Source organism: Mobula hypostoma, chromosome X1 (assembly GCF_963921235.1).
Source record: "Mobula hypostoma chromosome X1, sMobHyp1.1, whole genome shotgun sequence".
NCBI classification, from domain to species: Eukaryota; Metazoa; Chordata; class Chondrichthyes; order Myliobatiformes; family Myliobatidae; genus Mobula; species Mobula hypostoma.
This window is the reverse complement of record NC_086128.1, coordinates 57,292,295-57,315,625: the sequence shown is the minus strand read 5'-3', so window position 1 is coordinate 57,315,625 and position 23,331 is coordinate 57,292,295. Positions and strand designations below refer to the sequence as shown.

The 23,331-nt window shown below is 40.3% G+C and overlaps 1 protein-coding gene across 1 annotated transcript in view; it reads left to right on the top strand.

Annotated features, from left to right (window-relative positions):
• Positions 1–22,906, top strand: part of LOC134340556 (polycomb complex protein BMI-1-like) — a 48,342-nt gene extending 25,436 nt beyond the window's left edge. Inside the window, exons 7-10 of the mRNA XM_063037949.1 lie at positions 8,514–8,556; positions 13,893–13,991; positions 14,085–14,165; positions 20,520–22,906. Coding sequence (XP_062894019.1) covers positions 8,514–8,556; positions 13,893–13,991; positions 14,085–14,165; positions 20,520–20,840 — 544 coding nt within the window. The 3' untranslated portion in view covers positions 20,841–22,906. The remainder of the gene's footprint in view (positions 1–8,513; positions 8,557–13,892; positions 13,992–14,084; positions 14,166–20,519) is intronic.
• Positions 22,907–23,331: the final 425 nt, after the last annotated feature.

Below are 23,331 nucleotides of genomic sequence, written 5' to 3'. Positions count from 1 at the left end.
TGCAATAGGGACATTATTCTGTAAAATAATAGCAAGGTCCATAGAAATCTGGATATTATCACACATTCATATATGGCAGGTTAGAGTGTGTAATGAAAAGACCACAAGATATAGAAGCAGAATTAGTCCATTTGGCCCATTGAGTCTGCTCCACCATTTCATCATGGCTGATCCAATTTTCCTCTCAGCCCCAGTCTCCTGACTTCTCCTCTTATACTTTCATGCCCTGACTGATCAAGACAACTCTAGCTAAAGAAATTCCTCCTCATCTCTGTTCTAAAAGGACACCCCTTTATTCTGAGGCTCTGTCCTCTGGTCTTAGTCTCTCACACCATCGGAAACATCCTCTCCACATCCACTCTGTCAAGGCCTTTCACAATTCGATAGGTTTCAATGAGGTCACCCCTCATTCTTTTGAATTCCAGTGAATACAGGCCTAGAGCCATCAAACACACTTCATATGACAAGCCATTCAATCCTGGAATCATTTTTGTGAACCTGCTTTGAACCCTCTCCTGTTTCAGCACAGCCTTCCTAAGATAAAGGGTCCAAACCTGCTCACAGTACCCCAAGTGAGGCCTCATCAGTGCCTTATAAAGTCTCATCATTACATCCTTGCTTTTATATTCTAGTCCTCGTGAAATGAATGCAAACATTGCATTTGCCTTCCTCACCACAGACTCAACCTGCAAACTAACCCTTTAGGGAATCCTGCACAAGGATTCTCAAGTCCCTTTGTGCCTCAGTTTTTTTTGTATTTTCTCTCCATTTAGAAAATAGTCTCCCCTTTTATTTTTTTCTACCTAAGTGCATGACCATACACTTCCCGACATTGTATTCCATCTGCCATTTCTTTGTACATTCTCCTAATCTGTCAAAGTCGTCAAGTCAAGTGAAGTTTATTGTCATTTAACTACATACATGTATATAGAAATGAGACGTCTCTTCGAACCAGGGTGTAAAATGCATAACACAAGATAACGAAGATAAAACCTATGGATAAATCACACAGATGAATAACAAACTAAAGTACATTAATATTAAATATTGCAAGGTATGTAACAGATTAACCACTGACACTTTGAATGCAATGTGGCTGGGAGTTCAGAAGCCTAATGGCCTGGGGGAAGAAACTGTTTCCCATCCTGACCGTTCTTGTTTTTATGCACCAGAGTCTCCAGCCTGATGGTAGAGGTTCAAAGGGGATGCTGGATGGATGGGTGTTGGGCGTGGGGGGAGGCTCAGGTCCTTAATAATACTAAGGGCCCTGCGTATGCAACAGTCCTGATAAATGTTGCTGATGAATGGTAGGGAAACCCATATGATCCTCTCAGCTGTAGGGACTTTTGGTCCAATAGGAAGTGGAGGTGATATTAAGGGACCAGGTGAGGTCATCTGCGATGTGAACTTCCAGGAACTTGGTGCACTTAATTTTCTCTAACTCCTTCTGCAGCTTCTCTACTTCCTCAAAACTACCTGCCCTTCCGCATATATTTGTATTGTTCTGCAAACTTAGCAAGCAACAAAGCCTTTGATTGAATCATCTAAATCATTAACGTATAACTTAAAAAGAATTGATCCCAACACACACCCCTGTGGAACACCCCTAGTCACCGGCAGCCAATGAGAAAAGGCTTCCTTTATTCTCACTCTTTGCCTCCTGTCAATCAGCCACTGCTTTATCCGTGCTACTATCGTCCCTGTAATACCAGGGGCTCATAGCTTGTTAAGTAGCCTCACGTGTGGCATCTTGTCAAGGGCCTTCTGAAAATCCAAATACACAACATTAACCAATTCTCCTTTGTCTATCCTGCTTGAATTCCAACAGATTGGTCAGGCAAGATTTTCCCTTGAGGAAACCATGCAGACTACAGCTTTTTTATCATGTGTCCCAAAACCACATCCTTAACAATCAACTCCACCATCTTCTCAACACCTGCGGTCAGACTATCTGGCCTATAATTTCCTTTCTTCTGCCTCTCTTCTTTTTTGATGAGTGAAGTGACATTTGCAATTTTTCAGTCTTCCAGAACCATTCCAGAATATGGCGATTCTTGAAAGATCATTATTAATGCCTCCACAATCTCTTCAGTCACCTCTTTCAGAACCCTGGGGTGTAGTCCATCTGATCCAGGTGACTTATCAACCTTCAGACCTTTCAGTTTCCCAAGAACCTTCTCCCTCATAGTGGCAACTTTGCACACTTCATGACCCTGACACCTGGAACTTCACCATACTGTTCGTGTCTTCCACAGTGAAGATTAATGCAAAATACTTATTCAGTTCACCCACCACTTCCTTGTCGGCAGTTGCTATCCCTCGAGCATCATTTTCCAGCAGTCCAATATTCAGTGTCGTCTCTTTTTTACACTTCATGTATCAGAAAAAAGTTCAAGTTTATTGTCATTCAACTGTACACGTGTATACAGCTAAATGAAATATTATTCCTTTGGGCCAAGGTGCAAAACACTGTACATATAGTCACCCTCAGTAGATGTAGTTATGTTTCTGCACATAGAGTCACAAACTAATAATAGCACACGTCTCTGAGTGACAAGGCCTGAAGATTGAGAGGTTGACATAAAGTGTGAGATGCATGTTTATGTAAGACAGTATAATGTTACTGACACTATTATAATAAAACAAGCAGTTGTATAAATATGTGAAATGGCAGCAATAAAAGATGAAAATTGACCAGTATAGGATGAGAGTGTGTCTGGGAGTTGCGGAGTAGGGACGGGGGATGCAGCAGGGTGGCAGCAACAAAAAAAAACATCAGACTTATTCTGGGAAATACACGGTGGAAGATTCCCGCTGGTGCATTTCTTTCCTTTGTTGAAGCAATAGACTGTAATCCATTCATACACATAATTAGTCCGAGGTTTGTGGTTTTCCTTTTTGGAAGGAAGGACAGATAGCCCAAAGCCTTGACTATTTACCCCTCACCACAGATGCTGCCTGACCTGGTGAGTTCCTCCAGCATTTTGTGTGTGTTAATCTGGATTTCCAGCATCTGCAGAATCTCTTGAGTTAAGGACAAATGGAAGTGGACAGCTGTATGTTATTGTGTGACCCTGCTTCCTGATGGTTCCATTGACTTGGTTTTATCCTGAGTGCTGGGTATCACGTTCTACCTGTGAGTGTGTGGGTTTCCTCTGAGTCCTGATGAAGGGTCTAGGTCCGAACCATTGGCTGTTTATTTCTCTCCATAGATGCTGCCTGACCTGTTGAGTTCCTCCAGCATTTTGTGGGAAATCCAGAGTAACACACACATCTGTAGAATCTCTTGTGTTTATTCCTCTCGGTGTTCTGGTTTCTCTGGTTTCCTAAACGTGTGGATTGGTAGGTTAATTAGCTGCTGTAAATTGCCCCTAACATAGATTGGTGAGTGGTAGGCAAAAATTAGGGAGGTTTTAAATGGGATTGTGTGAGAGAGAATAGGTCGGTCAGATAGGTGGGGGAACGGGATTGCGCTGAGAGGACAGATGTCAAATGGCATCAAAAGTATGAATGACGTGATAGTTAAAGCCATGCCTTCCTTTTAGATGTGGTTCAAAGTAAGTTTATTATCAAAGTACGTATGGGACACTATATACTACCCTGAGAGTCATTTTCTCGCAGGCATTTATAGGAACAAAGAAATACAATAGAATCAATGAAAAACTACTGACAAACAAACAAAACTCAAAGTTCAAAGTAAATTTATTATCAAAGTAAATATATGCCACCATATACTACCAAGTTTCATTTTCTTGCGGGCACTCGTAGTTGGTACAAAGAAACACAATAGAATCAATGAAAAACTGCACACAACAAAGACAGACAAGCAACTGATGTGCAAAGGAAGACAATAATAACAATAAGAAATAAGTAATAGTGAGAACATGAATTGTAGAGTACCTGAAAGTGAGTTCATATGTTGTGGAATCAGTCCATTGTTGAGTTGAGTGAACTTTTCCACTCTGATTCAAGATCTTGACAAATGGATGATACTACCAATAACATTAGTAGGTAGAGTCAATGTTGTAAAAATGAATATATTTCCTAGATTACAGTATTTGTTTCAAACATTACCAATACAATTGCCACAGAAATTTTTTCAAGAGTTAAATAAATGTGTGAGAAAATTTCTTTGGAAAGGTAAAATGTCAAGAATATCATTGGAAAAACTGACATGTAAATTTAGGTTAGGAGGGTTACAACTTCCAAACTTTAAAAACTACTATAAAGCAAATCAACTTAGATTTATTGCATCTTTTTTCGATGATCAAAAACCAGCATGGATTAAAATAGAACTAGACAAGATAGGAGAAAATAAACCTGAAGATTTTATATGTAAATGGGAATCTAAATGGATACGGGAAAAGAAAGAATCTCCTATATTAACACATTTGATTGATCTATGGAATAAGATAAATGTTGATAAGGAAACACAGAAATCTCTATTAGCAAGGAGACCTTTGTTTCAAAACAGACTTATTCCTTTTACAATGGACAATCAACTTTTATATAATTGGTACCAAAAAGGGATTAAATTTATAGGAGATTGTTTTGAGCGAGGTATATTGATGTCATTTGAACAATTAAAGGATAAATATAAAATATCTAATAATACTTTCTTTTGTTACTTTCAATTAAGGGCTTACTTAATAGGTAAGCTGGGTCAAACAATGTTTTTGCCAAAGCCTAATGAAATTGAAATTTTAATTCAAAAAGGGAAAATTAAAAAATTTATTTCTTGTATGTATAATTTGATTCAAGAACAGACAATTAAACAAGGAACCCATAAGTCAAAGCAAAAATGGGAAACAGATCTGAATATTAATATTGATGAAACAAATTGGTCAAGACTTTGTCTTGACAGTATGACAAATACAATAAATGTTCGACTTAGATTAGTACAATATAATTTTTTACACCAATTATATATTACACCACAAAAAATAGATAGATTAAATTCAAATCTATCTGATAAATGTTTTCGGTGTAATCAAGAAATTGGTACTTTTTTACATTCTACTTGGTCTTGTTTTAAAATTCAACCCTTTTGGATAAATTTAAGAGTCTTATTGGAACAAATTACTGGAATTCAACTTCCACATAACCCTGTATTATTTCTATTAGGTGATATTGAAGGGATTAAACCGAAACTTAAATTGAATAAATATCAGAAAGAATTTATAAAAATTGCATTGGCAGTAGCTAAGAAGACTATAGCAGTTACTTGGAAATCTGATTCGTATTTAAGTATGAATCGTTGGAATAATGAAATGGCTAGTTCTATTCCACTTGAAAAAATTACTTATAATTTAAGAGATAAATATGTAACATTTTTGAATATTTGGCGCCCTTATTTACAAAAGATAGGATGGCATATTTAAGTGCTCCGATAAAGATTTTGGTTACTTGGGGAAAGTAACGAATAATTATACCAAATTTATTTTGAATCCCATGGAGCATGTGGAAACCTTCCAATACCCAGGTGGCTCTTTTCTTTTCTCTTTCTTTCTTTTTAGGTAGGACTATATATGGGGGGGGAGGGTTAAGGGGAGGAGGGGTGGGTAGATTTTATCTTTTCATGTATTCTTTTTGAAAATTTAATAAAAATTATATTAAAAAAAAAAGATCTTGATGGTTGAAGAGTAATAACTATTCCTAAAACTAATGGTATGGGACCTAAGGCTTTGTATCTCCTTCCTGATGGCAGCAGTGAGAAGAGAGTATGGCTTGGATGTTGGGGGTCCTTGATGATGGATGCTACTTTGTTGTGGTAGCTGTCCTTGTAGATATGCTCAACGGTGGGGAGAGCTTTTCCTGTGACGATATGGATTATACAGTAGTTCCATTTTCCTTTTGTTCTTACATTAATGCAATAATTCTGTTTGTACTCATTTGCTGTATCTTGCATTGGGTGTAATGTTTGTATAAGAACGCCTTTCATCATAAGATATTAGAAAGCCAGAAGCTGCATCATTGTGGCGTCTTTTTGACCTTGTCATATCCTTCTGCATTTCACCACCCATTTGAAAAGTATTAAGGATTGGGCAGCCTTGGAAGTTGCAAGCAAAAAGATCTAACTGGGAGCAACATGATAAGCTGTGTTTGAGCTCAAGGTCAAAGTGTTATTACAGGACAAGAGGTAGACAGATCTTCAGGATCAGTTTTATCATCAGTGACATATGTCATGAAATTTGTTGTTTTGCGGCAGCAATAGATTGCAATACATTATAGTATGAGTTACATTTTCACAAGATTAGTACTGAGGGGATGATGGTGTTGAACGCTGAGCTATAATCAGTCGAAAGAGCCCTCATCACCCAATTATACTATGTAATCAATTAACCTACTAACCCGTATGTCTTTGCACTGTGGAAGGAAACTCCCGCGGTCAGCATCAGAATCGGGTTTAATATCACTGACATGTTGTGAAATTTATTGTTTTGCACCAGCAGTAACAGTTTAATACATTAAAAAGCTACTATAAGTTACAATAAGAAATTCTGAAAAATAATGAAGTAGTGCAAAAAGAGAGCAAAATGGTGAGGTAGTGTTCATGGGGTCATGGATCATTCAGAAATCTGACAGCAGATGGGAAGAAAGTGTCCTAAAAATTTGAGTGTGTGTCTTCAGGCTCCTATACCTCCTCAATGGTCTTCCCAGCTCCTCCACAGGGATTTTAGTATTTATAGCTTCAGTGACCTGGACTTGATTGGGATCTGTGGTTTAGCCTGTTTAGAGTCTGCATGTTCTTCCCCCATGACCCACAGTCGACAAGTGCTTCAGTTTCCTCCCACATTCCAAAGTGTGCAAATTAGCCATTGTAAATCATTTTATATTGTGGGACATGTAAGAGGGAGTAGGTTGCAAGCAAATAAGTGAGAGAATGGCATTGCTCTAAAACCCAGTGGATTAGATTAGATTAGCTATTTGTCGTATGTCCATTGAAACATACAGTGAAATGTGTCGTTTGCATCAATGACCAATACAGACAGGATATGCTGGGGGCAGCCTGTAAGTGTTGCCACGCTTCTGGTGCTAACATAACACTCTCACAATTTACTAACCCTAACCCATACGTCTTTGGAATGTGGGAGGAAACCAGAGCACTTAGAGGAAACCCACATGGTCATGGGGTGAACATACAAACTCCTTACAGACCGCAGTGGGAATTGACCCCCTGTCTTAAAGCTGGTGCTATAAACCATGAAACTAACTACTAAACTACCCAGATTCCAGATGAGCCACATTCCCTCGCACTATGACAAATGGAAATATGAAATTATGTAAACTGGGAGATGCTACCCACTCTGCTGAGTATATTCATTAGTTTCTTTGTATTTTTAAACAATTTCTAAAAGACACTAATGTTTCCATTAAGTGCTTTAAGTATTCTGATTTTAATTTTTAAATTAGAGATGCAGGCTTTTCCAACACAACAAGCCTGCACTGCCCAATTTACACTAATGTAACCATTAACTTACGAACCCATACACCTTTGGGATGTGGGAGGAAATCATAGCACAGGGAGGATACCCACTCAGTCACGGGAAGAATGTACTACTCCGGGAATTGAAGTCAGGTTGCTGGCTCTATAATGGCATTATGTTAACCACTATGCTACTGCGTTGTCCCAAAAGTTATTGGATTTCAAGAAAGTCAATGATTATGTCAGTTGAACAGCGCATGTTTCTCTTCCAAAATTAATAAAATTTTCCATTTATCTGAAAATTATATTTGATGAAAAGCCAAAAATGAATTTGATGAAAATCATATTTGATGAAAAGCCAGACCTTCTGTTAATGTTGTTAAAGCTGCAAAAAAATCCCAGTTACTGTTTTGCTGAGAGATGTATTATTGTAATGGATGGAGTCCACTGTAACTCCCAAAACTATGGCAAAGTAGTGAAGCTACTTGTTCTGTTGCAAATAATACATCCAGGCACTATGTTAGCGTAGTGGTTAGCACAACACTATTACAGACCATTTGGAGTTTGGAGTTCAATTCCGGTGCCATCTCTAAAGGGCTTGTATATTTTCCTGTGAATGTGTGGGTTTCCTCCAGGTGCTCATGTTTCCTCTTACAGTCCAAAGATATGCTCGTTAGTAGGGTAATTGGCCAATGTAAATTGCCTTGTGGTTAGCTTAGCGTTAAGTAGGTGGGATGCTGGATGGTGCAGTTTGTTAGGCTGGATTGTCTATTCCGCGCTCTATCAGTAAATAAATAATCTCAGTGGCAGTTAGTGAAAGAATTAATTAATATTGCAGTTTGTCTTTTGCACATTTGTTGTTTGTAGTGTTTGTATGTAGTTTTTTTTTCATTCATTCTGTTGTAATTCTTTGTTCTGCTGTGAATGCCTGTAAAAAAATTAATCTCAAGGAAGTATATGGTGATATATATGTACTTTGATAATAAGTTTACTTTGAACTTTGAACCTTCCATGATCCAAAGCAGTGGTTTTGAAGTTTCGCTGAAAAATATTTTAATTGAAAATGTTCCAAATTGTTTTGTTCTAGATCAGAAAAGAAAGAGGCCCCACAGACTGAAGAAACAGACAAGGTGAGTTCCCTTGCAGGATTTTGCCTGAATTGTTTAATTATCTACTAAATATACAATGGTGTTCAAGTACTATCAGTACCATCCGGCTGCTGGTGCAACCATTAACAAGAATGTAAAATCTCAACATGAAATGACAACTTTGTTAGATTTTCTTTTGCTTTGGCTCAGCTTTTAAATTGCAGTGATCAAAGCATCAGATTACTAATAAACCATCCATCCAATAGGAAGTAAGTGGAGTACTTGCCAGACATAGAAACAATTCATTAATTCATTTCCCCTTGGCAGTGACATTGACAAAGAAACAAAGCCTTTTAATTATTTAATTGGAAGCTCAAGACTGTAATTTCCTACAGGCATTGTTCAGTTAAGGGAGGCATTTGAGTCAACTTGTCTGTGATTCACCCCCATGGCATATTCTTCCCACCAAATTCCTCTGCCACACCCACCCAGCTGCTTCACCCCTCCTCTTCCCACGTACATTCCTTAGAACGCCGATATTCTCTTCCCTTCAGCTAATTATCCAAATCTCTGTTCCATAGCAGCTTTTCTTTTCTGTTTAAGGTTTTATTTACAGAAGAACTCATAGCGTTAATCAGTAAAAGGTGAGGAAAATACTTAGGAACTTCAGCGTAATATCCTCCATGTAGTTTTTGATCACTGATGGATAATTTAAGCAGATGTAGTAAAGCATAGTCATTGAGACGTGATATAGTCTCCTATATTAACGTAAGGCAGGTACTTCTATTGCAGTGAGATTGGTTCATCTGTTAACGTGAGACAGATACTGCTATTGTCGTGAGACAGGCACCTCTGTTGATGTGAGATAGAGACCTGTATTTATTCAAGGTAGATTGTACTATCGCGGTGAAATGCACACCTCTGTTAATGTGAGACAGGTACCACAATTGCTGTAGAATTGTTACCTCTATGGCCATGAGACACAAACCTCTGTTGCTGTGAGATAAGACCCTCTATTAACATGAGATAGCTAATTCTATTGGGTGAGGTTGGTACATCTATTAAGGTGTGACCGATACTTCTATTAAGACCATAGGGCATAGGAGCAGAATTGGGCCATTCAACGCCTGGAGTCTGCTCCGCCACTTTTTCCTCTCAACTCCATTCTCCATCCTTCTCCCCGTAATCTTTCATGCCCTGACTAATCAAGAACCTATCAAACTCCGCCTTAAATACACCTAATAACTTGGCCTCTACAGCCACCAGTGACAATGAATTCCACAGATTCACCACCCTCTGGCCACAGAAATTCTCATCTCTGTTCTAAATAGGTGTCCCTCTATTCTGAGGCTGTGCCTTCTGGTCCTAGACTCCCCATCAAAGGAAACATCCTCTCCAAATCCACTAAGCCTATCAACATTCAATTGGCTTCAATGAGAGAGCCCCTCATTCTTCTAAATATCAATGAATACAGGCCCAGAGCGATCAAACGCTCCTCATACGATAACCCTTTCATTCCCAGAATCATTCTTGTGAACCTCCTCTGAGCCCTCTCCAATATCAACACATCCTTTCTTAGAAAAAGGGTCCAAAACTGCTCATAATACTCCAAGTGAGGCCTCACCAGTTCTTTATAAAGCCTCAGTATACCATCCTTGCTTTTGTATTCTAGTCCTCTCAAAATGAATTGTAACATTGCCTTCCTCAACACCAACTCAACTGCAAGTTAACCTTTAGGGAATCCTGCATGATGACTCCCAAATCCCTTTGCAACTCAGAGTTTTGAAATTTTGGCCCGTTTAGAAAATAGTCTATGCTTTTATTCTTTCTACCCAAGTGCATGACCTTACACTTCTTGACATTGTACTCCATCTGCCACTTCTTTACCCATTCTTCTAATCTGTCTAAGTCCTTATGCAGCCTCCCAGCTTCATCAACACTACCTGTCCCTCCACCTATATTAGTATTATCCACAAACTTGGCCATAAAGCCATCAATTTCGTCATCCAAATCATTGATCTATGATGTAAAAGGAAGCAGGCCCAACAGACCGCTGTGAAACACCACTAGTCACTGGCAGCCAATCAAAAAAGGTTCCATTTATTCCCACTCTGCCTCTTGCCAAGGAGCCCATCATCTATCTATGCTAGAATATTTCCTGTAATTCCTTAAGCTCTTTTCTTGCGAAGTAGCATCATATGTGGCACCTTGTCAAAGGCCTTCTGAAAATCCAAGTAAACAACATCCAACGATTGTCTATCCTGCCTGTTATTTCCTCAAAGAGTTCCAACAGATTTGTCAGGCAAGATTTTTCTTTAAGAAAACCATGCTGACTTTGGCCATTGTGCCTCCAAGTATTCCAAAACCTCATCCTTAAGAATGGACTCCCAACAACTTCCCAACCACTCTGGTCAAGCTAACTGGCCTAAAATTTCCTTTTTACTGCCTCTTTTACAATTTTCAATTTTCCAGTTCTCTGGAACAATGCCAGTATCTAGTGATTCTTGAAAGATAATTACTAATGCCTCCACAATCTCTCCAGCTACCTCTTTCAGAGCCCTGGGGTGTAGTCCATCTGGTCCAGTTGACTTGTATACCTTCAATCTTTTCAGTTTCCCAAGGACCTTCTCACTAGTAATAGCAACTGCACTTACTTCTGCCCCCTGTCACTCCCAAACTTCCTGCATACTGCTATTGTCTTCCACAGTGAAGATTGATGCAAAATTCTTATTCAGTGTGTCCGCCATTTCCTTGTCCCCTATTACTGCCTCTCCAGTCTAATTTTCCAGTAGCCCAATATCAACTCTTGACTCTCTTACTTTTTATATATCTGGAAAAAGTCTTTGGTATCCTCTTTGATATTACTGGCTAGCTTACAATGTACCCAGGACATCTTTAGGGAGCGGTGTCTCAGAAAGTCCATTATTAAGGACCCCCAGCATCCAGGGCATGCCCTTTTCTCACTGTTACCATCAGGTAGGAGGTACCTCCAGATTTAGTGATTCAGGAACAGCTTCTTCCCCTCTGCCATCCAATTTCTAAATGGACATTGATTCTTTGGACACTATCTCTCTTTCTTTTAATAGACAGTGTTTCTGTTTATGGACCTTTTTTTTAATCAATTCAATATACGTAATTGATTTACTTGTTTATTTACAGGGCTGCTAAGTTAACAAATTTCACGTCACGTGCCAGTGATAATAAATCTGATTATTTCAACTTTTCCCTCCTTATTGTAAATTGCCTTCTGTTAGTTTTTAAAAGCTTCCCAATCCTCTCTAACTTCCCACTAATTTTTGCTATATTATATGCCCTCTTTTGCTGTTATGTTGGCTTTGAATTCCCGTCAGCCATGGTTGTGTTGTCCTGCCTTTAGAATACTACTTCTTTGTGATGTATCTATCCTGCACCTTCTGAATTGCTCCCAGAAAGTCCAGCCATTGCTGTTCTGCGGTCATCCCTGCTGATGTTCCCTTCCAATCAACTTTGGCCACCTTCTCTCTCTATTGCCGTGAGATACCTCTGTGTACGTAGACTGGTTACCTTTATTAATGTTAGAGAAGTACCTCTATTAACGTGAGAGAGTTACTGCTTTTGACAATAGATAGGTACCTCTATTGATCGGGTTGCTGTCATGACGGCTTTTTTTAGCAGGCTTTCTTATTTTTATGAGGCTGAGTTGCTAGCTCGACGCTCAACCCAGCACAGTACAAGGGAGCCGGCTGGATTCGAACTCGGGAGCCTTCGCTCCGAAGTCCAGCGCTGATGCCACTACGCCACCAGCCGGCACAGATTCAAACATTACTAAAGAAAAATACAGTGACCAGACTTGAATCATAACACTGTCAAGTGCTGGAGTCATTTTGCAGAAATGACGTTGAGTATTTTTTTCAGCGGGTGGGTTTATTTCATGGGTGAGGCTCACTTACTGCTTTTGGATTAACAGTTTCCTCAGTATTTTTGCTTCAGTATTACTATACGTTGGGTTAATCTCCAGTCCATTTATTCTTTGACAAAAGAGCAGGCCATTAAACACTTGAACATAACATCTGCTGACATTTATGCAGAAAAATTCCAATCATTTGTTCCCTCTGAATAATCCAGTCTAGGTTAGTATAATCCTACATGAAAATACATTTATCTCTCTATTGCACATAACTGATAATCCACCTTATTCTCTGCATGGATATTTTTGAGCAATATTGAATAGGGTTCCAGGTAAAGTCTAAGATCATGAGAATAATCCTGGGAATGAAAGGAGTAACGTATGAGTTGTGTTTGATGGCTCTGGGCCTGTATTCATTGGAGTTTAGAAGAACATGGGAAGGAAAAATTGAAAACTATTGAACATTGAGAGGCCTAGATAAAATGGACGTAGAGGATGTAGAAAGTGGGGAGAGTCTAGGACCAGAGGGCACAGTCTCAGAATAGAAGGACGTCCCCTTAGAACAGAAATGAGGAGGAATTTATTTAGTCAGAGTGATGAATCTGTGGAATTCATTGCCTCAGATGGTTGTGCAGGCCAATTCACTCAGTATATTTAAAGCAGAGATTGATAGGTTCTAGATTAGTCAGGAGGTCAAAGGTTATGAGGTGAAAGCAAAAGAATAGGGTTGAGAAGGATAGTAAATCAGCGATGATTGAATGGCGGAGTAAACTTGATGAGCTGAGTGACCTAATTCTGTTTCTATATCTTATGGTCTAAATGTCTAGAACTTCAGCCAAATCCCAAAGTGAGTTGCTGTTGCATATTATGTTGTAAACAAGTCACAATCTTTGTCACCTGAATGTAATCATAAATGCTGCCTCCAGGGCGTATAGTAAGTTCAGCTGAAGTTTGAGAGTTACCGAGAGAAAGATTTGAATAAATGACTTTGGTTTGCTGATTGGTCAAATCTTCACTAAAATTAGACCTAGGCAGTATGTATGTTACTTTTTTTTACAATGCACATGTGTTTTCCTCTGTGTCCCTCTCATCTTCCACCTTCAGCTCTGGAAAGAATGTGTTTTAATTACTGTAATGATAGTACATAGTAACTGGTGTCACTAGTGAAGGTGTGGTACCATTATCAGTTAACAGCTTTTGTAGTCAACCGAGTTGGTTGAAAGATACTACGCACAAGAATAGAGATCTTTATTCATTTATGCCACATGTAGTTAAAGACTAAAGTCTTGCTGAATATGCTGACCTAAGTGGCTATTGTTCTGTCTGCTCAATGTTTTCTTAGGCTGACACTCATTTTATTTGAGGGCGCGATAAGGACACTGGACAAATAGTGTTTCATTGATTTTTGCAACTATCAGACCAGTGAAACTCAGGGTGCCCAGGTCTGTAACATCAGGGACTCACCCATCTTATGTCTCTTTGCATACTGCAGGCTAACAGTGTCCGGTATCTGCGGTGTCCTGCCGCAATGACAGTAATGCATTTGGGAAAATTTCTCCGGAATAAAATGGACATTCCCAGCAATTTTCGAGTAAGTTTTCCAATGGGCAGGGGAAGGAACAAATCAAATTGAAATATATTTTCCATATCTGGTCTTTATTGAAACTATCTTCCTTGATTCTAGATTGATGTTATGTATGAAGATGAACCCCTCAAAGATTACTACACACTCATGGATATAGCTTATATTTATACATGGAGACGGGTAAATAACTCTTTTGTTATGGGTATAGAATATTATGGTTGTGCTTCAGGATATACTTTAGACTCCGGGTATGTTCATATGTGCATGTTTATGTACAGTTGATTTCCTGTGTATGTTTATACCTATTGGCGAAGTTGTTTACTATCATGTGCACAAGTATGGAGAGGTATTTCTTCTTCTTAAGCTCATCACCCCTACTGGGGCATAGACCACTGACAGCAGCTCGCCAGAGGCTTCTGTCCTGGGCCACACTTTCAAGTTGTCCCAGGTGTAGCTCATCTTCTTGGTGTATCCTTCCTCTCCCAGGGATAAGGTCTTTGGAGCTTCTGTTGGTGTTTCTGTAGCTAGCCCCATGCCTGACCATCCTCCTTTCACAGCTAGGCTTGGAACCGTCCACAGCAAAGTAATAATGAGGTACACCCTATTCTTGTTACATGCGTCTTCAGACTATGCGGATTCACAGTTATGCGAGGAACCTATTTCTACCAAAGTCTCGTTATATGCGTCCAAAATTCACAGTTATGCGAGGAGCACTGCCGTCTCGCCAATACAAGTCACGTGCGCACACTTCATGGTCTCACTGTTGGGACGAGAAGCACCGCTTTCCCGCCAGTACGAGTCAGGTGCACGTGCCTCACAATCTCTCTCCCGCCACTCTCACATTGGTTTTGGCAAGGTGTGGATGCGCGATCTTAAACTTCTGTTGGTTTTACCTACGGTGCAGTGATTTTGCTCTTGAAATATTTAATTATGCCTCCTAAGCGTCCAATGTCATGTCCTGGGCTGTCAGCCGAGAGGCAGAGAACCGCTTTAACACTTGAAAAAAAGTTGGAAATTATAAACAGCACGGCATCAGCTGAAGGTAACAGCTCTGGGACACTACTGCCAGGAACAGAGTCTTGCCTTTAAAGTTCTTTTGTTGCTTGACAATGCGCCAGCCCATCCTAAACATTTGGACAGCATTCATCCTAACATAACAGTGCATTTCCTGCCGCCTAACACAACATCGCTGATTCAACCACTCGACCAAGGTGTAATACACATTCAAGGTGTACGTATTTTTTTGCGGCGAGTTATCTCTCAGATGCTGCAAGCAACAGTCGATTTTGAAAATCCCGGGAGCCTACCAACGTTGAGGGAATGGTGGAAGTCAGAACACTTGGCACAAATGGTGATGGATGTGGACCCACGTTTAGAACGGAGTCAGCATTTCAGTCGTACCCTGCCGTCAACTCTTCTTCCTGACAAGCAAATTTAAAACAAAATGCTGCCAAGCAAACAACCCTCACCACTTTATTCAAATCGATAACACCTTCTGCCGGCAGTTCTAAGAGTTCTAAGAGTCTTCCTTCACCCCTTGTTGTGCTTGATATGATCCTGACGACCACAACCATCCACCTTATCCGTGTAAAGCTGCCCAACACAACAACAACCACTCATCTCCCGGAGGGAGCACACCTGCCGCTGTTAGTGAGTACTTTACACCAAAGGATGTTAACTTTCTATAATTTATTACATTGATTATTACCTTAAATTGATTAAATATAATACAAATGTTGTCTTGTAGTACTGCTTTTGTGTTGTATTAGTATGAAAATGTGAGTAAATTACAGATGAAACATACTTAGGAAGCCCTCTGGAACACATCCCTATTTTCTCCATTTAAATAATTATTCACATTATGCGTCAACTTCGAGGAACGTAACCCTTGCATATAACGAGGATAGGGTGCACAGGCACAATGAAAAACTTGCTTGCAGCAACAAAAATACAATAACAGGCACATATGTAGATGTAGACCTTATACAGCAGTTCAGTTATACATAAATTATACTAGGGAGAGATAATATGGAACAAAACAGAGCCAAGTCTATAAACACAAGAGATTCTGTGGATGCCAGAAATTCAGAGTAACACACAAAATGCTGGAGGAACTCAAAAAGTCAGGCAGCATCTATGGAGAGGCCAGGATCCTTCAGTTCTTCCTCTCCATAGATAATGCCTGACCTGCCAAATCCTTCCAGCATTTTGTGAGAGACAAATCCATAGTGGTGCAAGAGATGGTCTTTAGTTTTCCCTTGCTGAGGTAGGGTTAGAGTGGTGCAGGCTGGCTCAAGAGCCTGATGGTGGTAGGAAAGTAGCTCTTTCTCATCTGGTGGTGTGGGACTTCCCTGCCTGATGGTAGCAGTGAGACGAGGGCTTGACTTGGATGGTATGGATCCTTGATGATAGGTGCTGTTGGTCTGTCTGTCACTCTCGCTCATGTGCCCGTGCATCAGTGTGGGTGTCTATTAGACAAAAAGAGCATATTTCCTAACCATTTCTTGACCCCTAAGAAATGCGTTTTTTAAGGTAGTCACTTCATTTTCAAAAAGCGTAACAGCCAATTTGCAAGCAGAAGGCCCCCATTAACATGAAAGTGATCATCACCAGATAATCTGTTTTTCTTATGTAGGGTGATACTGGTCCCAGGACACCAGGATTAATTCCTCTGCTCTTTGAAATACTGCCCTGGGATCTCTTACATTGATTTGGGAGATTGGGCCTTGATTAATGTTTCCTTGGGAAGTCAGCACCTCAGGCAGCATGGCCTCCCCTCAGCATCACATTCCATTGTTGGTTAAGCTGACCAAACAGTTGGACAGAGTGTAACACTGCACATTTCTCCCATCCTTTAACAACAAAAAGAACTATACAGCATTTTCACGTATAGGCAACCATTCAACATGATTGTATACTTCCTGTACAATGTAAACCCCTCTTGTAATGAGGGCTGGCTTCTATGTAGTCTCAGCTGTTCAAGGCTTGGTGCTCAGGTAATTCTCGGGTGATCTGAGAGGCAGGAAAAAAAGAAGAACACACCAACCAGCTTTCAGGTGTTCAGCCAGGCATGAATAAGGGATATTGCAGTCCTTGGTGTACGGTCCCTACTGATAGGAGGATTGTTGTTTTTGTGTGTGAACATTGGATCTGGGCCGATTGCCAAGCCAAGGGCCCAGGTGTTGGATCAGTCTGAACTGTGCATGCAGAATCGCTAACTTTGTCACAATGCTTTCACATCCTGTGTTCATTTACTTAATCTGCATAAAACATGTTGCCTATATAATTTGTAATGTGGTGATTCATGTGAATATATTCTTTGCTCTGGTTGAATAGCATGGGGGCCCACGGAACAAGTACAGGTACAGGCCTTACCTGAATTCACCTTTTAAAGCTGGTACCTATTTGTCAACCCAACACTGTCAAATTATCCCAACCCAATTATGTTACTTTGTGCTCTCACTGAATATTTTGTAAACTCAAGAGATTCTACAAATGCTGGAAATCCTATGTAACACACTCAAAATGCTGGAGGAACTCAGCAGGTCAGGCAGCATCTACAGAGGTGAATAAACAAGTCGACATTTCAGATCAAGATCCTTCAACTGGATTCTCATTATTTTGTAGGCGTTAACATGTGAATCTTGCATATTCTGTAAAATTTAAAGTTCCTGGGTTTAGGTGGGATGCTAAATACGTCACATGTACAGAACAGCTGCTCCTTAACAATATCCTAACTCAGCTAGTAATGTAATTATTAACCCCAGTGCTGTCCAATCAGCCTCTTCCTCTCAGCAGTTCTCACCTTTCCACGTATAATGTCAATGGTTGATGTAGCTGGATTTATTGATCAGCCATGGGTTTCCATGAACAGCAGATTCTAAACCAAAATCCGATTAAACCACTTTTCACTGCAACCTGATAGGCAATTATGACCACAACTTGTGTGTGTGTGTGTGTGTGTGTGTGTGTGTGTCGGTATGTGTGTGTGTCGGTATGTGTGTGTGTCGGTATGTGTGTGTATCGGTATGTGTGTGTATGTATATGAGCGTTTGTGAAATTAGAACATAGAGCACAATCAGCAGATTACAGGCTCTTTGGGCCACGATATTCCGCCAGCCTTTTAACGTATTCTAATATCAACCTAACCCTTTCCTCCTACATTGCCTCCCATTTTTCTTTCATCCATGCATCTTTCTCAGAGTCTCTTAAATACCCCTAATGTGTGTATGTGTGTTGGTGTGTGTGTGTGTATATATGAGAAAGAGATACAGCCATAAACACAAGAGAATCTGCAGATGCTGGTAGTCCAGAGCAACACACACAAACACACAGACAGGGAGTGAGAGAGAGAGATGAGTGTATGTATGTTCACCTTGCACACATATGGTGATCATGTGGACAACTCCCCTTTATCTAGGCTTCTAAAAAGCACGTGCTGTTCATGTTCCATGGCTATGCCAGCAATAAGTGAAAACACGTGTATTTTATAAATCAGTGAAGACCCAAAGGTGATCCACTATTTGGGTACAGATTGCTGGGACACTGTGGAGTGATGTGGCATGTGGGAGGGGGTGAAGGTGGGAGCTGGTCCTTTCAATTAAAGCAGCAATGGCTTTTTGAGAAGCTTTGGTGAACAGTCATTATTGACAGTGAAGGACATGGGTACTCTAAAGTAAGACTGAAGATTCAAGATTGTTTATTGTCATTCATCAGGACACAAATTGTAAAGGAGAATGAATAATTGTTACTCTGGATCCCATGTAGCATAAAAAAAAATCATAAAGAACACATAAAAACACAATAAATATGAATACATAAGATTAGCTTAGAAACATAAGACCATAGACATGGGTGTAGAATTAGGCTTCTCGGCCCATCAAGTCTGCTCTTGTCATTCCATCATGGCTGATTGACTATACCTCTCAACCCTATTCTCCTACCTTTTCACTGTAACCTGACAAACCAAAAACCCATCAACCTTGCCTTCTGTTAGAATGTTTTTTGGGTCAGCACATATGGCAAACAATTTCAGCAACTGACTTTCAGCCACCAGTCTTCAGATACTCATATGAACTGTGGATTAAATCTAAAATACAGCTCCTGGGTTCCTAAGAACTGTGAACCACAGTTATTTGGAAGACCAGACAATGCTGATTAAAATTCACTGACATGTCTGTGGTGCGGATGTAGAGCGAGAGGTGTAATTTGTGTGTAGTTCAAAGAAAGCATTGTGGATGCATTGTAAATATAGAATTTTCCTTTGATCTTTAGCGCAGAAAATGTCGTGTAGCATTGGGTCAGACAGACCACTGTCCTCTGAAAGGGTCTCCATCTGATGGCTGCTGTATCTCATTTTGTTGAATAGAGAGGCTGCTTAATATTTACCAGTACTTCTCTCCAGTGACTTTGTCCATGCCACATTTGGTGTCAGGAGTGGGATACCTTCAAGTAAACCATAAGACTATAAAACATTAGGCTTCTCGGCCCATCAAGTTTACTCTTGTCATTCCATCATGGCTGATTGATTATCCCTCTCAACCTTATTCTCCTACCTTTTCACTGTAACCTGACAAACCAAAAACCTATCAACCCTATTCTCCTGCCTTCGCCTCATAGCCTTTGGCACCCTGATTAATCAAGAGCCTGTTGATCTCCACATTAAGTATCCCTAATGACTTGGCCTCCACAGTTGTACTGACTATGTATATAAAATATGTATGTACTGACCGTATGTATATAAAATGATACTAGGCACAGGAGTCAAATCACAAAGAAGAGAAAACCTGCAGATGCTGGAAATCTGAGCTACACACACAAAATGCTGAAAGCACTCAGCAGGCCAGGCAGCATCTATGGAAAAAAGTACGGTCGACATTTCGGCCTGATGTTTTTTCCATAGATGCTGCCTGGCCTGCTGAGTTCCTCCAGCATTTTGTAGGTGTTGCTAGGTACAGGAGTGTCTGTACATAAGGTGACTGACAGGAAATGATAAAGTAGTGGTGGGGGGGTAGGCTAGTGGGTGGAGGTGTTGATCAGCATGACAGCTTGGGTGGAATAACTTTTTGAGTCTGGTGTTCCTGGCGTGGATGACACGTAGCATCCTCCCTGATGGCAGTGAGACAAACAGTCCATGAGCAGGGTAAGTGGGATTCTTCATGATATTGCTAGCCTTTTCCCAGAACCTTTCTGTCTGTAAGTCCTTAATGGAGGGGTAGGCTGGTGCCGGTGATGCGTTGGACAATTCTAACTACTTGTTGTAGAGCCTTCCTGTCCGTCACAGTACAGTTTCTGTACCGTGCAGTCATGCAACCTGTTAGGATGCTTTCAACTGTGCATCTGTAGAAGGTTGTCAGTATTGGTGTGAATATTGATATATATTTATAACTTTGGAAGAAGTACTGAGACGAGTAGACCTCCTCCCAGGTTCTGATGATGGGAAGCAAGCAGACTATATATTGTATTTTATGTTATTTCCAGTATATGAATGCCAGCTTCATGTAATAATGCATGTATTTCTTGTTCTATTTATAGAATGGTCCTCTGCCCCTGAAGTACAAGGTGCAACCTGCATGCAAAAGGTTAAAACTCAGTCATCCCAGTGAGGATTTTGCCAACACGAGTATGAACTCAGAGAGTGACTCTGTGAGTGACAAAGGCAGCCCAACCGCCGTCCCTTCCACATCCTCTTCATTGCCAAGCCCCAGCACGCCTGCACTCTCTCCCAATCCGCAGTACCCTGCCACAGTGGCCTCGGTCATGAATGGAAACACAAACTGTCACCAGATGCTCCCATCTGTACTCAGAGGCCGCAAAGTGACTGTAAACGGCTCAACAGCCCCCACCTCCTGCTGAAATCTGGAACGACCAAATTAATGTTAAGCAACGAGGAAAAGGAAGCTGCCAGGATTGAGCTGGCCGCTGTGCCCTTTATTAAATGTAATATATATATATATATTCTGTTTAGCAATATGGTTATTGTCAGAAACATTTATAGCTCCCACACAGCTTCTTAAATGTTATTGGCCAAAATGCACCTCCAGGTTATGGTCCCAGATGCTCTGGACGCCATTGCCTCGACATGCAGATATGAGTACAGTCGACTCCTCTTAAATGAAACAGAATTGGCCACAGCCTTTTGCTGAAACATCAAGTGATGTGGTGCTCTCCTTTTAAAAAGAAAATTGCCTTAAAATCAATTTCATTAGTTCAAAGTTGTTAAGAAAGGGAGTGGCTCCCTTTTCAAACTGTGTTGTAACAAGTGATGCTGTTTCAATCAAAATCATGTGCTTTAATGGTATTTGTATGCGATTAAAATTGACCAGAAATATGAGGGTTGAGTGTTGGGCGATACAGCCAGGCAACACTCCTTTAAATGATGTAAGGATGCTTTTTATTCTCTCACAAGTGACATTGTACATAAGGTCGATAAAATATCAGAAATTGCGTGCCCTGAAATATTTATAGGCATGTTATGTCATTTGGAGATTTTTCAACTTTAATGGAATGCAAAGTGACAACAGAGATGTTTGTCTCCTCGTTCTATCTTTACGTTTCTGGAGAAAATGCAATCAGTGTTCTTTTTCATTTGTCTTCAACATTTATGGGTTAATGTTGTCTGTGTGTTGGTATGTGTTCATATGGGGAAAAAGCCTCAGCTGAACTATAATTGTGCCATAGAGTTAGGGATGGCATGGAAGCGTAGTGGTTAGCACAATGCTTTACAGTACAGGCGAACTGCATTCAATTCCCAGTGCTGCCTGGTAGGAGTTTGTACATTCTCCCCGTGATCACTTGGGTTTCCTCCGGTTGGTTCAGATTCTTCCCACGGTCCAAAGACATGCCGGTTGGTAGGTTGATGGGTCACTGTAAATTGTCCCGTGATTAGGCTAGCATTAAAAAAATTGGGGGATTGCTGGGCAGGGTGGCTCAAAGGGCTGGAGGGCCGACTCTGTGCTGTATCTCAATTAAAAAAGAAGAGGAGATTCAGTTACAGGTAAGCTTCACATGCTTATTGTGTATGAAATATGTGCAGAATTATACATCTGGTAGCAGCTGATGAGATTAGAATCATACCTACAGATACTGTGGTTATAGATAGGACTTTTGTTTGATAATTCAATAAGAATGGTCTCTTACCGCCTTGCATTCCAATGCTTTTGTTTTAAACTGAAAACAACAATCAAATCTTCATTGTAAAATTAATTGGGCTGATTCTAAGCAGGCTGGTTTGTCCATTTAACACAAGTGATGACTTAAAACAACCTAATTAACTGGAGCCACAGACACAAAATGCTGGAGGAACTCAGCAGGTCAGGCATCATCTATGGAGCAGAATGAATTGTCAATGTTTTGGGCTGAGCCCCGTCAGCAGGACCCTCCTCCATAGATACTGCCTGACCTCCACCATTTTGCGTGTGCTCTTTTGGATCTCCAGCATCTTCAGAATCTTCAGCCCTACACTTTTGTTTGTGTTCTCACTTAACAGGAGTCGACTGTACAACTTAGCATTTCAATGCTAACATTTTTCGCGCGCGCGCGCGTGTATGTGTGTGTGTGTGAGTGTGTGTGTTCGCGTGCGTGTGCATCAGCGAGTGTGTATGAAATGAAAATTCTTTCCCTCTAGCGATTTGCTACCGACAGAACAGCACAAACGAACTGAGTTCAGAATGGAATATTGTTTCAAAATTTATTTTATGTTTTGATAAACTTATTAAATCATTTTAGAATTGTATTTACTTTAATTATAAACATCTTCCCATGTTTCAGAATAACTTTTTGATTGTAGAATGGGAAATGTGACAGCCATCCCGTTAAAATAATGACAATATCCATATATTTTCTAAAGCAAAAAGAAAACCTTATTGAATAAAGTTTTGAAAGGAATGGAGATGGGTAACTTAAAATCGCCTCATTTAGAGATTGTGCTGTACGCTGGCTGGAGACGAAGTTTTCAAGAGACACATTTTAAGAAGAGGCCGGAATAGTAACGTGCCCAGAAGCCTTCAATGCAGCAGCCTTTCTGGGTTGCATTGTTAAATGCGTTACTGTCATTTTCAGATCTCAAGCACTTTCGCTTTGCATTTTTATCCGATATCCCGGAAATGCATCTTTTCCTGAGTTTGCAAAAGTGCACTTTAGAATGGCTGCGACCTTCTGGGGACACCAAGAGCTCGATTGAGATATTGGGGTTGAATAGAGACTAGGCTTCTCGTGATCCGTGCACCTCACTTCCACAGTTGACCTAGGTTTGTGAAATAAGAGTGTTGCATTAAAATGATAGGTCTATTGAGCGGACATCAGGTTTGCCATTTTCATCATACGCCAAGGCCATATTAATGGAGAC